At 50.4% G+C, this 19530-nt stretch overlaps 1 protein-coding gene across 4 annotated transcripts in view; it reads left to right on the top strand.

Moving 5' to 3' along the window:
- Positions 1 to 19530, top strand: part of Dpp6 (dipeptidyl peptidase like 6) — an 866060-nt gene that overhangs the window by 832499 nt on the left and 14031 nt on the right. For all 4 annotated transcript variants that reach the window (XM_041640587.1, XM_041640589.1, XM_041640586.1 and 1 more), the window contains exons 17-20: positions 3213 to 3260; positions 13933 to 14031; positions 17601 to 17670; positions 18965 to 19159. In XM_041640587.1, coding sequence (XP_041496521.1) covers positions 3213 to 3260; positions 13933 to 14031; positions 17601 to 17670; positions 18965 to 19159 — 412 coding nt within the window. The remainder of the gene's footprint in view (positions 1 to 3212; positions 3261 to 13932; positions 14032 to 17600; positions 17671 to 18964; positions 19160 to 19530) is intronic.

Here is a 19530-nt window from a genome sequence, read left to right on the forward strand (position 1 = left end):
CTGTAAAGCATTCACTGTAGAGGTCAATGTGGAGGCTCCAGGGCTCAATGATTGGCTGTGCCACTCCGAGACGAAGGAATCTTAAGTCGGAATATTCCAACGCTTCTTGTATTTGTAGCGGCTCTGTTCACAGTGGCCGAGTCAGGGCCTCAGCCAAGGTGCCCACTCACTGGTGATGGTTGAGGAGAGTGTAACATTTACATGGAGTGAAGTATTATTCAGCCATGAAGAAGAATAGGAATCCATCGTTCGTACAAAAATAGGTGGACCTGAGGTCACTATGCTAAGTGCTATAAGCCGGGATCAGAAAGACAAACAATGCACATTTTTCTCTCAGATGCAAAAATCTAGGTTTTATTTCTTTTTTACTTATTCTTCAACAATTTTTAATTTGTATCCAACATGTCTTCTATCAATATCCATCCCATCCCCAGCTCCCCCTCCCACTTCTCGAAGATGTCCCATAACACACACCCCACCTCCTGCATTGTTTTAATCTAATTATGTGCATGGTGGGGGGGGGGATATGCGCACGTGAGTACAGGCTCCTCAGAGCCCAGAGGCATCAGAAGCCCTTGGAGCTAGAGTGGCCAGCCATTGTGAGCTGCCCATCATGGGTACTAGGAACCAAACTCAGGCCTTTGGCAGGAGCGGTATACACTCTTACTACTGAGACATCTCTCCAGACCCATTCTAGATTTTTTTTAATATTTATTTATTTATTTATTATACAATATTCTGTCTGTGTATGCCTGCAGGCCAGAAGAGGGCACCAGACCCCGTTACAGATGGTTGTGAGCCACCATGTGGTTGCTGGGAATTGAACTCAGAACCTTTGGAAGAGCAGGCAATGCTCTTAACCTCTGAGCCATCTCTCCAGCCCCATTCTAGATTTTTTTAAGACAAGAAAGTAGAAAGAAGACTATAATGGAAGAGAAAGGGAGCCTGAGAAGAAAGCAGTAAGAAAGGACCACTGAGGTACATATGGTGATATGTGCAAGTGTAGGGTGTTCCAGAGAAAGCCACTAGTTTGCATAATGAATATATGCTTCTGGATCGTCACTGTGTGCACTGAGTGGTGTCCGGGTCAGCTCCAGGGCAGTCTGTCTCTGCTCTACTGTGACCTCAGTCTGTGACCCCAGCCCAGCGGCACACTCCAGCACACTCTGACTGAGCCTTCCTCTCTCTGCCTATCAACACAGAGCATCCTTCTCAGGCCTGAGCCTTCCCCTCTCTGCCTATCAACACAGAGCATCCTTCTCAGGCCTGAGCCTTCCTCTCTCTGCCTATCAACACAGAGCATCCTTCTCAGGCCTGAGCCTTCCTCTCTCTGCCTATCAACACAGAGCATCCTTCTCAGGCCTGAACTGGGCAGTCCACTCTCCAGATGTTACATGAGGTTTATAAGCCATGCTGGGACCCATGGCGGATCTCTGGCCCTCAGCTTAGCCATTTGTCACATGAATCCTGAATATACAGGAAGTTCTGACAGTGACCCTGTGGATGCAAAGTCCATAGTGCTCTTCCTAAATATGAATTCTGTAATATTGATGTCACATACGTACATGCACACACACACACACACACACACACACGTCCCCAGCCAAGTGCAGGCAGACGCCTCAAGCTTGCTCTTTCTCCTTTTGTCGCTACTCAGTGCCTACCCCAGCCTGAAAGGCGGCATCTCCTTTACTATCCATCTTGCTCCTTCTGCATCACTCTGAGGATGTGTCTCAATGCTGGTAACAAACACTTGCCCTGCATGGAGCTATGTCCTAATGCTGCAGATAAGGGACAAGAGCCAGCACAGCCATAATGCCCAAGGCCTGACATCACAGTCTGTGCCATGGTACCCTGTGAGAGAAGGCGAGTGGGTGACCAGCCCTGTGATCATGGGTGGGTACTCTTTCAGACTAGGTAGTGAAAGGCTTTCCAACAGAGAAAGAAGAGACCAGTCATGCTGATATCAGGGGCCAGGAAGAGCAATAACCCCCTGAAGGCAGCTCAGCCTCCCTCAGACCCTACAGCTGGCACATATGGCAGACCCAAGCGTGCAAAGAGCAACAGAGGCAAGAGGATGTTGGGCAAGGACCCCAGCCTAGCAGCTAAATCACCAAACAAAAGTAATTCAAAAGGCCTTCTTCCTGGCCGTGCTATTGATGATAGCAGCCATGAACCCATGGATGGCTAAGCAGGTGCTGTTGTCTTGAGAGCATCCTCCTAACTCCCAAGGCCAGAACAACCTAAATCTGGGAAGCTTTCCATTGAAGGGGCTCACTGAACAGAGTCACACATTCACAATCCATTCCACGCATGTTTGCAAAAGCATCACAGGAGGTCAGAGACTAGAAACTATGGTGGCTTCTTTCCAGGTTCTGGTGATTGTTTTTTGTTTTTCAAGCTTGAGGCTTGAGTAATGCAGACTAAGTCCAGGAAGGCATCATGGAATTGGCTCAATAGTGAAAATGAAGTTATGGTGCTTTAATCCAAATACAATACTCACGCCATGCGGCGATCTAGAAAGCTGTACAGGAGTGACCGGTGGTATCTGTCAGAATCAGACACCTGTCTGCCTTGTTCAAAGAACTGAAGAAGTAGCCAAGGGCTTCCTTCAGAAGCTAATAAGCAAAGTCCAGACTAGATACCCTTCCAGAGGACACCATCATAAGATCAGTGTTTTTCATTTTCCAGGTTGTGTGTTTGCATACTAGCATATGTGTGTTTGCATATGAGTGTGGCTGCACACACACTTGTGTGTGCACCTGCACGGAGGGGCCTGAGGTTGATGTCAGGAATCATCCATTGCTTCTCCTCTGAATTCACTGAAGCAGACACTCTCAATCAAACCCAGAGCACGCCATTATTGCTCATCTCGCTAGCCAGCCTGTTCTGGGGTCCTCTGGATCTGCTTGCGGAGGCTGGAATCGGCAGGCGGGATACCAAGCCGTGTGGGCTGGCCCTTCATGTGGGCTGTAGGGATCCTACTCAAGTCCTCTCCCCCACCTGTCAAATTAGCCGTGATCTGTACCATGACCAGGAATCCTGGTAATGAACCTGACTGTGATGTTAGAGAGCCATGCCTCTTCTGGCTGCATTATCCTCTGGACCCACACAGTCTATATGGCATAAGGAAAGCTTATTTTTTTTATTTTCTTCTAAACTAATGACCTTGTTTTTTCTTTCTCTTTTTCCTCTCTGCTCTCTGAACCCAGGCCCTGGTGTACCCACTGTGACTGTACATAACACCACGGATAAGAGAAGTAAGTGCTGTTCCTTCAAAATCTTTCTGAGACTTGGGAGAGTAGGAGACAATCCAGCCCCACCCCACCCCAACTTCAGGGCCTGAAGATGAATAAGGCCCTATAGGTCCAATGCACCTCTCTATCAGATGAGTGACCCAGCTGAGGTGTCCCTGAAAATGCCTAGAATCCACAACAGCCTGTGAGCACTGAGATTGGGTGGCCATTCCCCAGACATCTCAGGTCATGGTTGAAATCTTCTGTATGTAGCCAGGACAGGCCGGATTTGAACAGCAGTCAGTAGGGGCTTCACTCTTGCCTCCGCTGAGGCTTCATGGGTACTCAGAGGTGTATCTGCCTGCAGGTCAGATGATCATGTCCATGACATGGAGGAACTACAGGAAGAAAGGTGGGAGGATGGGAGGAAGGGAGGTCAAGGGTGGCCATCAGAGTAAATGGGAACAAATGCCGAGAAGGTATTTGGTACCTTAACCATCTTTCTGCTAGGGCCGCTCAGGAAAAGTGGGTTTTTAGAGTGACCAGGCCCACTCCCAAGCCTCATCTCCAGCCTCACTTGGGAACTTTTCCAAGAGCCTGGGAGATTTGAAGCTCTTGGGTTTCAGTCTGTGTCCCCTGAAAGATTCTGGTACAACTCCTTGAGCATCACCACTCGCCAACAATCTGCACACTCCAAGGGACACACAGCAGGGAAGAAACCTGGCTATAGGATTCCCCTACAGCTTCCCACCCAAGTGGCCTCTGTGGTCTTCAGCAGCTTGACAATTAATTCTTCTGTAAGAAATCGCTCCTGCTTAAGCCCTGCCTGGTACCTTCACTTCACAGTTAGGCTGCTCCAGAGTCCCAGCGTCGCCTTTCTTAAGAAAGCATGTGCTGGAGCTGGGCATGGGTGGTGCACAACTTTAATCTCAGCACAGGCAGAGGCAAGTGGAACTCAGTGAGTTCAAGGCCAGCCTGGTCTATATACTGAGTTCCAGAACAGCCAGAGCTACCTGATAAAGAGACCCTGTCTCAAAAAAAAAAATGTAGCCAAATATGGTATTGCACATCTTTAATCCCAGCACTTGAGAGGCAGAGGCAGGCAAATCCCTAAGTTCAAGGCCAGCCTGGTCTACAGAGCAAGTTTCAGAACAGTCAAGGATACATAGAGAAGCCCTGTCTTGAAAAATGAAGAAGAAGAGGAGGAGGAAGGCAGTGTGTGCTGTTTGTATTTGTTGACATGTAAGGGCTCATAGATGATAACTCCCTGATACTCTATGAGCTCATGGATAACCCCCTGATATGCTATGGGTTCATGGATAACCCTGATACTCTACGAGCCCTTCTCCCTTCTTGCAACCTGGTGTTCTGCTGAGGACTGAGGGAAATGCGTGGTGTGGTTTAACATCCTGCCTGCATACCTGCTTCCTGGCTGAATGGTCACACTAGGTACCCATGGTGCCCACTTCTACTACATGTGGCATCCTTGGCATCCATTTCCCCTTATTGTGAGGACATGGTTGGATTGGATTGGAGCCCACCCTAGTGACGTCACCGAAACACTGATCCTCTTTGCAATTAAAGTCACCTTCGCAGGTAACAAGAGTTATGTCTTCAGCATCTGGTGGGAACACTAGGTTGTATGTAGTTCAGCCCACACATGGTAACACAGGGCTTCTCTATGAGACCCAGTTCCCACATTCTTGGATGTTCCTGGATATGAAACCCCATAATCTTCACCCTCCAGGACTCCAGGCAGGAGAGAATGTGGACAGAGCATGTGGATGTCCCTGTGTGGAAGCCCAGAGCCTGCCTATGTTGGTTACGTTGTCGGACTCCCTGTCAGTCGGTGCTCCTGGCACACAGTAGCTCACAACCATCTGTAACTCCATTTTCAGGGGATTCAACTTCCTCTTCTGGCCTTCATGGGCACTGCACACATGTAGTGCACAGACACACATGCAGGCAAAGCACATACACAGAAAATAAAAATAAATAAATCTTGCTTTTAAGAAAGAGTTTAAACCAACCTGAGCTATAGTACAAGACCCAGCCAAAAGATTAAAATTCAAAATAGTGGACTACAAGCCCCTGACAGCATTCATCACGGTTTCCTTCTCCCTCCCTCTGGTAGGGTCTGCTCCATGTCACTGAGGAGAGGATAGAGGCCTAGCTCGCAGAGTCCTGCCAACTATGACATCTTTTCCCCTAGAATCCGACTATTCAGGAGCAAATAGCTTCAATGGGAGAAAAAGAGAAAGACATGTTTAAAGAGAGAGAGCAACAGTAAGGGAGAGGGAGAGGCAGCAGCATGCAAGCCACAGCAATGTTCTAGTGAACACCCATGGCTCAGCGACGAAAAGTTTACACGTCTGACTTGAGTCTGTGGGGTGTGTCTGTCTCAGGCACACAAAACACAAATGACTTACAAAGGATTGTCTGAGCAGGAGCCCAAAGCCCTGGCCCCCCAGTGCGAGTCTGCTGCCTTCTGCAGCTCCTGGGAACAACCACCCTGACAGGAGTTGGCCAGGTCCACCTGGAAGGAAAAGTCCTGGTCAAATGTCAGAGCCAGCAGTGCGTCCAGCCTCCAGGGGTCTGTGGGAGTGCATGACTCTCTCCTAGTGTGCAGAACTTGTAATGGGGATTGCTAGCCCGCTACAACACACCACAGCCCAGCATAACACCCCCTCAAATGGCAGCCTTGAATGTAAGGCTTGGAGCTTGTCCCTTGTCTGTCAAATTAGTGACTTCTGGGTGAGGCCACACATCCCTTCCACCCCTAGGCCCCTGGTCTAGGTGATAGGATCTTGTCCATGCCATGGTCACAGCCTCTTGGCAGTCTCTGTGCCAGGTGCATGGTTGCAACACATCATGGATGTATGCCTCAGGCAGGCAGCAAAGCAGATGCATCTTGGACCAGCCCAAGGGCCCAGGTAGGGTTCAGGTCAGTCACTTCCTTCCATGATTAAAAAAATCCCTGAAGTTCCAGGCAGTGGCGGCACACACCTTTAATCCCAGCTCTCAGGAAGCAGTGGCAGGTGGATCTCTGTGAGTTTGAGGCCAGCCTGGTCTACAGAGTGTGTTCCAAGACAGCCATGGATATACACAGAGAAACCTTGTCTCGAAACCGCCCCCCCCCCAAAAAAAAAAGTCCTGGAGAGAGAACAAGAAACCCTGTCTCAAAGTAGGTGAGGATCATACCAAAGGACGTCTTCTCACCTCCACACACACGCCATGTTATACACATGCCTATACTTACAGATGAACATACAGAGTGAGAAAGAGAGAGGTTTAAAGATAATAATAAGGCCCTGAGAAAGTTCCAGGATCAGGGTAAAGACACAGTGAAGTGGCCTAACCTGCAGATGATGACCTCACCAGCCTGCAGAAGCCCACAGAGCATCACTTAGCAACCAGATGCTCTGTGAGCATTTATCCTCTTGCCTATCCAGACGGGTGTCTTCCAGCCAGGGTCCTTGAAGCCAGCAGCTTTCCCGCATGTGTTATGAACCATGTAGGGCCAGGACCATCTGGAATACTGTATGCATTTGTGGACTTCTCTGCACAGGTTCAGAGAATAGAGGCATGGACCTTGGATGAATTGCCCAAGGGCCCAAGTGTTGGACTGATTTTCCAGTCCAAAAAAAGGTGACTCCTTAGAGCACTTTTCTTTTACAGGCTGAGTGAATATCCCCAACCCAAAAATCTAAAATCCAAATGCTCCAAAACCTGGAACTTCTTGAGTATGAGCGTGTTGACATGTGATAGGCCGCAGTCACAATACAGACACACTGGTAATATCATCCGAAATTGCCTTCAGGTCGAGGGGTTACCGTGTCCATGAGACAGAAACAAATCTAGTGTTCAGACTTGAGTCTTGTGCCCAGATAAACAATGGAACATGCAGAGACTCTAAAATCGGAAAGAATGGGAAATCTGAAACTCCCCTTGTGCCTGCACAGCACTCCATAGTTGCTGACCGCTCTGCTGCCTGAACCCAGGACCCAGGAACCTCGGCCGTGGTCGCCAAGGAAACAGTAGCCTCTAGGACCCCTGTTCCAATCTCTCTGCTTGCAGTCTGCTGAGGGAACACTGAACCAGAGGTTCTTGCACCTTCTCCTGCTAGGGCAGGGTGTGTGAAGCCTCTGGGCTCTTTCCCTGTTGGGAGCACACCTTTGAGTGGGCCTTGGGCTTCTCTGAGGAAACTGCAGCCCCGTGCATTCAGAGGGGCAGTGTGCAAGCCACTGAGCTCAAGAACAGGTGGTCCTAAGGAAGCTGTAGGATGCCTTGCCTTGAGCAGCCTGTGTTGGTTACAAGCACAGTAAGGGGGTTGGGCCATAGGACAACTGTGGTTGGGTGACAGTGGGGCTTGTCATTCTATTCTAGCGCAGCCCTGTTAGGAAAGGTGGAGTCATGTTACAGAGAGCTTGGTCCTCCCTCTCATCATCATCCCAGCCTCCCTGCCCCTGGGGATACTTGACTTTCTGCCCTTTAGGAAATCGTATCTCCAAACAGAGCCTGTGGGGTGTTGACAGATGTGACTCTGAATTATTTAAAAGCTGTTTCCTTAAGAATGTCATTATCACGGGCACCAAAGGCTCCTCATGTGTCTAAGGCTTCCAACCACTCAGAGATGGGAAAAGAAAACACCAGCAGAGCCACATCTGTCTGCCACTGGTCCTGTATGTAGATGGACGTGCAAGACAGATGCTGGCTCTGGTCCCATGTGGGAGAGAGCTGGGACCACAGGGGGTTCATGGGCAATTATACATCCTCTGGGTTAAAATGAGTGCCCTGGTGACATCACATGGGCTGTATCTGTGGGCACCCACATCCTGCCCACCTCTGGTCTCGTTTTCAGGTCCATAGCAAGTTGAGGCCAGACTGGGGTACATGGAACCCTGTTGCTAAACAATTAAACAGAGCCACCTTGCCCCTAAAGTTCAGGGACAGGAGGCCCATGCTAACCAGGGTCTTGCGGTTTTTCTATAGTCCTTGGCCCTCAAAGCCTTGCTCATCTCCGGCCCCAGCAGAGCAGGACAATAGCCTGCAGTGGACCTCCTCTGGCACAGAAGTGACAAACCAAATGGACACTCATCTGATGTGGCATCTGTCCCAAGACAGTGCCAGAGACTTCCAGACTGTGGCTGCAGGGTGGAATTCTGCTCTCGGGAAGTATAGCCAAGCCTCAGGACAGCCTGGCCAACCACAGCCATGGGGAACGTCCCCAGTAACATAACGTGTGTACAGTGCACAAAGAGAGGCAGGCACCAGTTCTGAGTCCTGGCGCCCGATTTATCCTCAACTCTTATGGCACACAGTGCAAGTTTGTATCTAATAACGACAGATTTCAAATATTTCAGAAACAGTTTGGTGGGAAGAAAAGAGAAACATCAGCCAGGTGTAATGGTGCACACCTTTCCCGGCCCTGGAGACAGGGACAGAGGCAGGCGAATCTCTGTGAGTTTAGGGCCAGCCTGGTCTACATAGTGAGTTCCAGGCCAGCGAAGGTTACTTGCCTAGACACACTCCCATTTAAATGTCAGCGGGATCAACAGGAGACAAATAATGCATTAGAGTCTCCTCATACGTGCTTGAGCTGAGAGATTTTCCTGGAGAAAGAGCTGCATGGGGCTGAGGTGTCCCTCAGTGGGACAGCACTTGCCTAGCGAGCATGCACACAGCCCTGGCTTCCCACCTCGGCTCCAAACAGAAAAGAACAAGAAAAGCTGCGCCAAGGATGTTTTCATCTGGGCACAGAGTCATGGCATGAGTCGATGGAATCTGAATCCCCTGCCCTCATCCCTTTCAACAGTCTTAGACCGTTTCTTCTTCAACAGTCAGAAATTTGCATCCTTCTTTTCAGTGTTTACTGCTGCTAACATTCCCCTGCCTCCCCTAGACCTCTGTGCCAGTGTTGCCCAGGCGCGAAGTCATTGAAGTGCTTTTACAGTCGCGGTGTCCACATCACACACCGCTGCCGCCCCTAATGTAACAGGGGTGAACTACCGCAGTGACACAGCTGTGGTGTATGGATGGTACTTCTTCCCGCCCAAACACATCTGTGAGAGACGGTGTGTGTATTCTCCCACTTCTGTGGTAACTGGACCCTTTGTTTGCGAAGGTGTCCCAAAAGCACTGGAGTAGGTGTAAGAGGAGGGTTCTAGTAACTCCACCATTTGGTTTAATTTTGTTTTCCGTGTGCAGGTGTTTTTTTCTGCATATGTTTCTGTGCCTTGGATGCACAGATGCCTTCAGAGGCCAGAAGAGGGCATTGGGTCCTCTGAAATTGAGTTACACTTGTGACTTGTGGGTGCTGAGAATCTGAGTCCCCTGGGAGAGGAGCCAGTGCTCCTAACCTCTGAGCCATCTCTCCAGCTCCTTCCACCTTTTTAAAACTCCTTCCACGATGTATATACCAAAAAAATAACAGCCTATCTACCTCCTACAATTAGAGGGGAATTTATTTCAAGCTTAGTCATATCCCTTGGCAGTTTTGCTGATGCCAAAGGGCCACAACCCTTCCGTGTTGCCAAAAAGTCCTTGCCCATCACCAGGAGTTGTCTATGTCAATGCAGTGGTCTCAGGTCATCAATGTGAAATCCACCTGCTGGCAGGAGGTCCAAGATAAGGTACTCAAAAGGTTTGTTTCGGTCATGTATGAGGCCTTGATGGACATGGGGACAAACACATGAGGCAGAGACCGAGGAGTCAATCCACAAAACCTTCTGTTGATTGTAAAAAGTCTTCTGGACCCCAGAGGTGCACACAGCAACCTTCTGGGAAGAGTCAATGGCCAGCTTTGAGGTCCCATTACAGAGTCTTGGATCAACAAGCTGGTACATAATAAAGGTCAAGTGAAGGAGCATAAGCCAGATGCATGGTATCCATACCCTCAGGTGTCTACAGAGAGAACCAGGGGAGACCCAGAGACCTCACTTCCTGCAAGCACCTCTCAGGGGGCTCCCCCTGAAGTACCAGCAGCTGACCAGTGTGCCAACCACAGCATAGCCCTTCATGAACATAGTGCCCCCGACATGCACAGCAGCCCAGCACAAAGTCCAGCACGATGCTGGAGAGGCTAGCGATAAGCCCACCTATCTGAATCCTGCCTTCAAGATGCTCAGCATCTATCCAGGGACTCAGTGAGAGTCATGGCTGAAGAACAGTCCCTCGGTCACAAGCTGTCAAACTGGCTGTAGCAAGGAAGCCTAGCGGGCTCAGAGTGAAAAGAGATCCAGTTGAGGGGAGGAAGCTGAAAAGCCTTTATTCTTCTGGGCCTGCTCTTTGAGTTAGCTGAGGGATGTATCCCAGGGTTTATGGGTGGCCTCTGCCGCAAAGAGCAAAGACAGAGAAGAATGATGCATGGGGGAGCCATAAAAAAAAAAAGCCAGTGAAGAGCAGTGGGTGGGAGTGGGGTGCTGCCTGACCAGAGCTGCTAGAGAAGCACTGTGTACATCTGTCTGTCTACTCACAGCCTGGGCAGTCATAGCCTACAGAAAAGAAACCACAAGCCAAGGACCAGGCAGCCCCTTCCCCTCCAGATCAGCTGCTTGCGGTCTCCATTGCAGTCTGGTCACCAATTTTCCAATGATGCGGCAAAGGGGTGAGCGCTCCAAGCCCCAGGGCCATGTGGGAACAGCCCGTAGGCCATGCAACCCCGGAAGTGGCTTCCTGAGCAGCCATTTGTCTCTGTGGGCTCACTGTGTCCAGATCTGATAATAGCTAATTCCACCAAATATTAGAGGGGCTCACATTTAATTAAGGAGTGGCCATGTGTGTGCTGCAGCCCAGAGGTCCCTGCTGCCCTGAAGTCAAAGGCAGAGTCCTCGGGGAATGCACCGATCTTTTCTTATTTCTCCTCTGAGCTCCTGCCCTCTTTGAATGCAATTAGGGAAACAAATAAACTAGCTGAACCCAGCTCCCCCGTGAGACCACCAGTTCTCTGCTGATAAACCCGACTGCGTGGGCAATCATTAAACGAGAAATCTAATATTTAACTAAATTTAATAGTCTGTTGCTTTGGTGCTCTTCTGCAGAAGGTAGGATTTCAATAGAGAGGAGAGAGCTATTCAAAGGCAGCCTGAATAGTCAGTGAGCGATTAGAACTTGCTACGCCCCACACAAGGCCAGACCTGCCAGGGCTTGGCGTGGGTGATGGGTATTTGGCTGTGTCTGCATTCACTCTGGGAAAGCTGAACCAGGTGGGCAACTGCACACACTGGTGATCTGAGTTTGCACCTCTCCATCCAGAACAACATGTAAGACTGTAGAGTCCCGTTAGTACCAGTTCATACAGATCAGACAGATGTAAAGAGAGGTGGGCCAATCGTGAGGGGCTCTGAATTGGTCCTGGTGCTTACCCGCTTCCATAAATGAAGTTCCCATAGTGCCCTGGTGGCAGAATCTGAGTGAGATCCATGTACCCATCTTCGTTGGGCCTTTGCTGATTGTACCAATAACCATGTGTTCCCATGTTTGCAGCCAACCTGTATTCACCCATTCCAGGCCCCTTCCCTATGCCACGCCTAGGTCAATCACAGTTTCAGGCAGAGTGGTGGCAATGGAAGGCTCTTTCCAGGTTGTCTTAGAGCCGGGATAAAAGACCATGGCCAAAAGCAACTTGGAGAGGAAAGGGTTTATTTCATCATATAGATCATCCTGGGAACTCAGGGCAGGATCTGAAGCAGTGGCCATGGAGAAGAGCTGAGTACTGGCTTGCTCCTCGTGGCTTGCTCAGTCTATACTCTATAGAACCCAGGACCACCGGCCCAGGGGTGTCACCACCCATAATGAGCTAGGCCCTCCCGCTGCAATGATCAGTCAAGAGAATGCACTGCAGACTTGCCTGCAGGCCAGTACTATGAAGACTTTCCCTCTCTCTGCTGAGGTTTCCTAGTCCCACATGACTCTGGCTTGTATTTAGTGGCCATAAAACCAGCCAGTCCACGGATTATAAGGGACCTCCATGTGCTGAGGCATTGAGACAGGATCTTAAGGTCTGGGCCCTGATTCTTACACTAAGCTTGGGTCTAGGGCTATCAGTGAACAGGGTCGGAATCCTGGCCATCATGGAATAGTAACCCCCATACATAATTAGTCTTTCAAGCACCCAAGACTCTCCACTCAGTTTCCTGAATGCTTGCTTTCATTGTGTTGTTGATGTCACTCAGAGCAGGGGATGGTTAACTGTCAGCCCTGTGTCCTCAGGCATCCTGAACTCTGGGACCTCACAGAGCCTTAGGCTTCCTGAGACCCCTGGAGGATCTCTCAGTCCTGTTTCCTTTGTGACTGTCCTGGAGGGGTAGCAAAAGGCCACCCAGGGAGCGAGGGAAAGCCTTAGGCAGAAACCCAGGGTTGGCGGCTGTCTAAGGTGAAAGTCAGAGCTGAATGGCCACGTGTGGCTGGTAGCTTGCCAGTCAGTTTCAACAGCTTATCAGCTCATCACAGGCACAGGAAAACTCCCATGCCCCACCTCCCCAGGAGGGTACCATTCCTGCTTCTGTGGATGGTGATGATCCTAGAGACACCCACTGCTGTGTGTCACTCAAAAATAAAATCAGTGATCACTGGAGCCATGAGTTAACCGCTGATGCCTTTGAGAACCTTTGTAAAGGGGTCATAAGAGAACCCAACACTCTTCATAGGACCATGGCTTTAAAACATTCCCCAATTCCAGCCTTCCAGGAAACTGGACAAGCTAAAGGCAGAATCCCCTGAAGACAGAGTTCCCTTCTACATTGAGCCACAAGCCGACCCTACATGTAACCTTAAGGAAAGAAAAGAAGCAGTCAGGTATTGGTGGCATGCGCCTTTAATCCCAGCACTTGGGAAGAAGAGGCAGGTGAATCTCTGTGAGTTTGGGGCCAGCCTGATCTACAGAGTGGGTTCCAGGACAGCCAGGACTACACACAGAAACCCTGTCTCAAAAAACAAACACGAAGAGAAGAGAAGAGAAGAGAAGAGAAGAGAAGAGAAGAGAAGAGAAGAGAAGAGGAAGCCCAGTGTGTTTATTACATATGAGATGGCGAAATAGGGTCTCACGGCCATTTCAGCGGGTGAACAAAACAGGCTTTCTCCATTCTAGCTCAAGAAACTGTCAACAGGGAGTTTGTGTGTTGTATCCTGAGAAGAAAGAGCCCTGAAGAGCCGTGCAGATTAGTCACAGTGCAATTACCCTAAGCAGACAACCTGCATGAGAGAAGCCAGGCCCTCAGATTGCAAAGGACTTTGCTATCTCTGGCTATGGTCACCAACTCCAAGTCTCTAAAGACCAGATAACTCATAGGTTAAAGTAAGAAATCTGGGGGTGGGGTGGCTGATAGAAGCGACAGTCCAGTGACTTCTCCGCTGTCATCACCTGGTCATGGTGGCGATTTTTCCCCACAGATAACTTTTTCCTAAACCCAACAGACTTAGAATGGGTCATACCAATGACACATGTCGGGAGAACAGACATGTACAGAGGAGGAGGTGGGAGGATTGAACGCAGAGTTGTACTCTGATGTGCCCCTGTTCCTGATTTGAAGTTAGGATCATGGGGCTCGAATGAGCTATCTGGTAACACATCTTCTCGCTCTGTGCAGTGGCAAGCAACCTCCAGGGATGTTCCTGCGAAGAAGTGGGGAAGACATGTGAGAACCTACAGCCCACATAGGTCCAAGAATCCAATGTGTCTTTCTTTTGCCCTTTCCAGAAATTTTTGACTTGGAAGCAAATGAGCATGTGCAGAAGGCCATCAGTGATCGGCAGATGCCTAAAATCGAATACCGGAAAATCGAGATGGAAGATTACAGTAAGTACCACGTTTCTGCCCTTAGAAAGGTCAACAGAACACCTTGGCAGAGCTGGTGGTTTCTCCCCTCGCGAGATGAGAATGGAAACTCTCCTCAGGTTACCACATCCGGGAGAATGCCTTCTGTCCTCCGTATCATGCTATCTTTCATGCTCAGTGTCTTGCCTCCAGATGCTGGCTGTGAGCTAGTGAGAGGCATCCTTGATGCTGGAGAGATGCATGCAGGGGGTCATTGTCACTGCCTGAGGCGTTCTTGGCACTGCTCCCTGGGCTTTTGCTTTCACACTCCAGCCACTGGCTTGTTCCTTGGGTGCTGCCTTAGCGCTAGGCTATGAGAACCATCCTGTTTGCTGGAACCAGCTGGTGGAAGCTAGCTCAAAACCTCATCTCTCAATCTGTGTGGCCCCCAGCTCACCCTGGCTGACTCTGAACTCACAGCTGCCCATTGTCCTTAACCCTAGAAAGCCCCAGCGTTCAATATCATCTCCATTCCTATCCTTCCTAGGTTCTCTTGCAACTGAACACAGCACTGTTTAGTTAGCTGTTACTTAGACTCCCAAAGCTCCAAGGTACCCCTAGTCATTCATCTGGATCTCTCTTGCCAACATCTCTGCAGTAATGGCCAGGCCTCAATTCCTGGGAGGATTCTGCCTGATCCACAGTCATTGACAGAGCTCTGGCTGGAGAGGAGAAGGTGGCCAGGCTTAGGGGTGATGGAGGAAGGTCATTGGCTAATAAAGGAACTGCCTTGGCCCATTTTATTGGTTGGAAGATAGGTGGGAGGAGTAGGCAGAACAGGACGCTGGGAGGAAGAGGAAGTGAGCTCAGACTCGACAGCTCTGCTCGCTGGAGCAGAGACACCATGCCCGGCTCCCAGGCAGACACACGCCATGAAGCTCCAACCCAGGATGGACTAGGCTAGAATCTTCCCGGTAAGACCGGTTCTCACAGATTATTAGAGATGGGTTGATCAGGATGTGAGAATTAGCCTGTAAGGGCTAGAGCTAAAGGGCCAAGCAGTGTTTAAATGAATACAGTTTGTGTGTTGTTATTTCGGAGCATAAGCTAGCCAGGCTGCCGGGGTGCTGGGGATGCAGCCCCGCCGCCCCTTATTACTACATAGGGGAAACAGACAAGACTCGAGGAGGAGCAGGTGGAACTATATATACCTTGCAGGCATCTAGAAGTAGAGCCGTCTCTACAACACCTGCATCTGCTCTGGCTCATCAGTGGAGCCAGTGGTACCGGACTGTTAGCATATACCCTGTGTTCTGCAGCCTGGACAATATGCAGCCACCTGCAGGCTGCACACTCCCAGGAGCAGGAAGCAAGTACCCCAAGTGGCACAATATGACCACATAGTGAACAGAGTAGGACAACTCATTTACAATGGAAAGCAAATGACGTGGGTGTTCAGAAAAAAACAGAGATTGAGCCAAATTGTGTAGGAAGGTTGCGTGCACTGGACCAGGGGTTGTAAACGATCCCTTCAGTGGGCTTTGGGTTGACATAGACATAACAGCATCATCCAGAGCACAGCTTAGGCAAGAATAAACATGGTTTAGGGAGCCCCCTGTGGACTCTGCCCTTACCAGACCCCAAGCGTGACATGATGCCACCAGCAGCCCACCAACAACCCGTGTGGTCCATCCCAGACCACTCACCAAAACACCCCAGGTCCCTCATCAAGTCGTGTGAGATCACACTACTTCCAGAAATGCTCGTGTTGTCCCTGATATCCTGTAGGAAGCCCCATCCACCTCTGGAGTCAGGAACATGGAAGCTGGCTAGACTGTGTGAGTCCAGTTCCCTCCAACCCACCCCAATCCAGAGACTTCCTCTTGTCGAAGCTCTGAGAAAGGGACAAGGAAGGGGGTAGGTAGCCTCAGGAGGAAGAAGAATTTAAAAAACTGCACCCACAACTGAGACGGTCTACTCTGGCCAAGAACTGCGTCTATGCTCTGGATATTGTCCAGAGCATGCCGCTCTGACCTGCTGCAGCATGTCCTTGCTCCAGGCTTTTGTGGCTAGGTTCCAGTGTGACTTGTCTCCCTGCTAGGTCTCCTCTCCCTTGCAGTTCCAAAAGCCCCTTCCTCCTCGTTGCTCCGCCTATGGCTGTCATTGCATCTTCACATTCTGGAAACTGACATCATCACCTTCCCTTAGGAAAGCCACTAAGGGCCTGTAGGAACATCAATAGCACTGAGCCCTGCTCCCAGGCCTCCCCAGCATTGTGGCAGGAGAGGGTACCAGGGACCACCAGGTCCACCAAGGCCTGGCACGGGGAAGCCACCCTTTGGAGCAAAACGTTTGGACCACATTGATCCCTTTCCCTAGACCTGTTTACAGTTTTGTTTTTCATTTCCACTGCCAGATAAGGCTTCTTGGGAAAGTAAGTGTTGCGCAGAAAGGCTTCTTCAGTGTGGTCGTTGGGCAGGCAACTACTTCCAAAGGTCCACCCCGGGTGTGACCACACCAGGTTTTGTGGCTATCTCTGTGATACCCTGCAATGCCTGCCTCGCTGCCAGTCCCTGAGCCACGGATCCAATTTGCAAGCCATTAACAGTCAGGCTGAGTCAGTAATGAAAGGCTGTCTGGGAGCAGGCTGCCAGGGCTGGGGTGCGTCTGCAGTCGCTGCACTAGGAAACCACTAATTCCCATTTAATTGCTGGGCCTTGGTAATCTGGGCTGTAGTTACCCTCAATAAACAAATTCCTGCTGGGGCAGTGAGGCTTGTTCTGGAGGTGGGCTGAACAAAGAAACTGGTGTGGGATAATTTCCTGAGACTTGGTTATTACTCCCCCCTCCCCCGCCATCTCATGCTACTGATGACTAAACCCAGTGACCTTGGTGGCCACAAGAACAGCACAGCTACTACAGCTCCTTCTCTAGAGTCCAGTCCTTGAGGATCCAGCAGAGAGTCAGACCTGCTGGTATGAACCTGCAAAGTCACTTGTCACGGTAGAGAGGTGCCCCTCCCCGCTCAATTCAGCACACCTCTCCCTCCAACATACCCCTTCACCTCAGACTCTTCCAGAACACCTGCTCGCAGATATCCATCTGTTTGGGCTGGAGAGCTGGCTCAGCAGTTAAAAGCACTGACTGCTCTTCCAGAAGACCCAAGTCTAATTCCCAGCACCTACATGGCAGCTCCTTACAGTCTGTAACTCTAGTTCCATAGGATCCAACACTGTTCTCTGGCACATCTGTATCTGTGTGTGTGTGTGTGTGTATGTGTGTGTGTGTGTGTGTGTGTGTGTAATAAAAATAAACCTATCCGTCTCTGGTGCCTGGCTGACCCAGCCCTCCAGGGCTCTCCCTGTGTGGAATTCTGCCACCAGCAGGTACCTGTGAGCCCTGAGGAAGTTAACACACTTCTTGTGTGAAAAGGTGACATTTGCGCTTCAGACCAGAGTTACAAGGCCAGTGACCTGCCCAAGGGCTCACACCGAGTTGTTGTGAAAGCTCCCTGTGTGGAGTTCCCTTCCCACCCCAGGGCATCCACAGAAATGCAAAGACAACCTCCTAGCCAGCTGCCCCTGACCAGGCTGGGTTTCCCTTGTCTCCAGACTTGCCAATGCAGATCCTGAAGCCGGCCACCTTCACCGACACGACCCACTACCCCTTACTGCTGGTGGTGTAAGTATGACTGCCTCTTTCTTTCTCTGGGTGCCTTCTTGGGACTCAGCGGTGCAGGGGAAGGGGATGGTGAGCTCTTAAAGGGAGAAGTCGGATGCATGATGTTGCTTGTTGAGTTCTAAAGATAGGTTGGTTGGTCAGCAAAGGATGGATTCTTTCTGTGACGCCTGAATCTGCCCCACAGAGGTAGAAACACAGTGGGGCACCCAGGTTCCAGTGGTGTGTTTCTTATCACTGTGGTGAGATTATGAGAACATTTCTGTCCTTGACAAGTATATAGGACGATGGTCCTATAAAACTGTATCATCTAGCTCAGCTTGATGTTTCTACCACAGCCCAGCCAAACAACACAGCCCTCACAACACAACCCTGCACGAAACTGTGTGATAATGACACAAGAGTCACTCACCCGTATCTTCACCGAGTCCGGCCCTGTCCTTAGCACGGGCCATTTCCCATGGTAGACATTTCCGCTGGGAATGCTTTTGAAGCCACAGCCTGGGGTCTTCAATGGAGGAGGAAAGAGCCAAGTACAATGCCCCCACCCTCCTCAGAGTGAGAGCTGCGAATGCCTGCTTCTAGGAGAGAAGCACCTCGTTCTTCAAACTGGAAAGTCACTGCTCCAGCTGTGTGCTGTTTCTTCCAGACTCACCATAAAGAAGGTTTCTAAGTTAACGAGCCACTCGAGGAGTCCCGCATCCTGGGCTCTCAAATGGCAGCATGGGGGTGGGAGCAGACCAAGGTGTGTCAAGCCCCAAGCAGACAGGAAGAGTGTCATCGTGTTGGAAATGCTCACCAGAAGAGACATAAAGTTTTTTGCCACGCAATACAAGGACCTGAATTCTATCTCTAGAAATTATATTTTTAAAAAGCCAGGCATGGTTGCATATCCTGTAAGCCCAGCACTGGGGAAGCAAACAGGAATGTCCCTGGGCCTCCCTGACATGGCCAGCCTAGCCTACATGGTTGAGTTCCAGGCCAGTGAGAGACTACAGCAGCACAAAACAAGTCACATGGTGCCTGAGGAACAACAGCAGAGTTGACCTCTGGCCTATACACACACACAAACACACACACACACACACTCATTCTTGAGATGACTGGGCTGCCTTGGGAATCTCTCGGGGGTATGTGAATGATACCTGGCTCACCCATCCTAGACAGCAGAACCCAAGGCAAGGAGTGAGCATAGGGTACCGAGTAAAGGGAAAAACACACACCCCGCAGGAGAAACCTTCTCAGATGTGGTTCTTCCCAGCCATAATGAAGCATGCTGAAGATCTATCTCTCCTAGGGATGGTACCCCAGGGAGTCAGAGTGTGTCAGAGAGGTTTGCGGTGACCTGGGAAACCGTGTTGGTGAGCAGCCATGGAGCAGTGGTCGTCAAGTGTGACGGCCGAGGAAGCGGCTTCCAGGGAACCAAGCTCCTGCATGAAGTACGGAGGCGTCTGGGATTCCTGGAGGAGAAGGACCAGATGGAAGCTGTGAGGTGAGCGACCATGAGGACAGGGGTGGGGCAGGGAAGATGCGGGGATGCTCTCAGCAGGGGCTGCACCTTGGGCATGTCAGCCACTGCTGCTGCCACCTGTACACACATCCTGTGCTGGCCCTCACAGAGCTCTGTGGACAGGGAGACGGCCAGCAGGACGGCCAGCAGGATTCTCCTGAAGGCTTCCGTGCTGGCTTCCACACAGCTTGGTGGCTTCCGTATTGAACTGATCTAAGCATAGATCTAAGCATGATCTAAGCATAGAGGCCAAGACTGAGCCAGGTCTATGTATTAATTACTTCTGTTATCTCTGTGGCCAAGTCCCTCACAAGCAGCTCTTCCGGGAGGAGAGTTTTATCTAGGCTCACAGT

This window comes from Microtus oregoni, unplaced genomic scaffold, assembly GCF_018167655.1.
Source record: "Microtus oregoni isolate MIOR12 unplaced genomic scaffold, Mior012 000064F_ref0000363, whole genome shotgun sequence".
Classification (NCBI taxonomy): Eukaryota; Metazoa; Chordata; class Mammalia; order Rodentia; family Cricetidae; genus Microtus; species Microtus oregoni.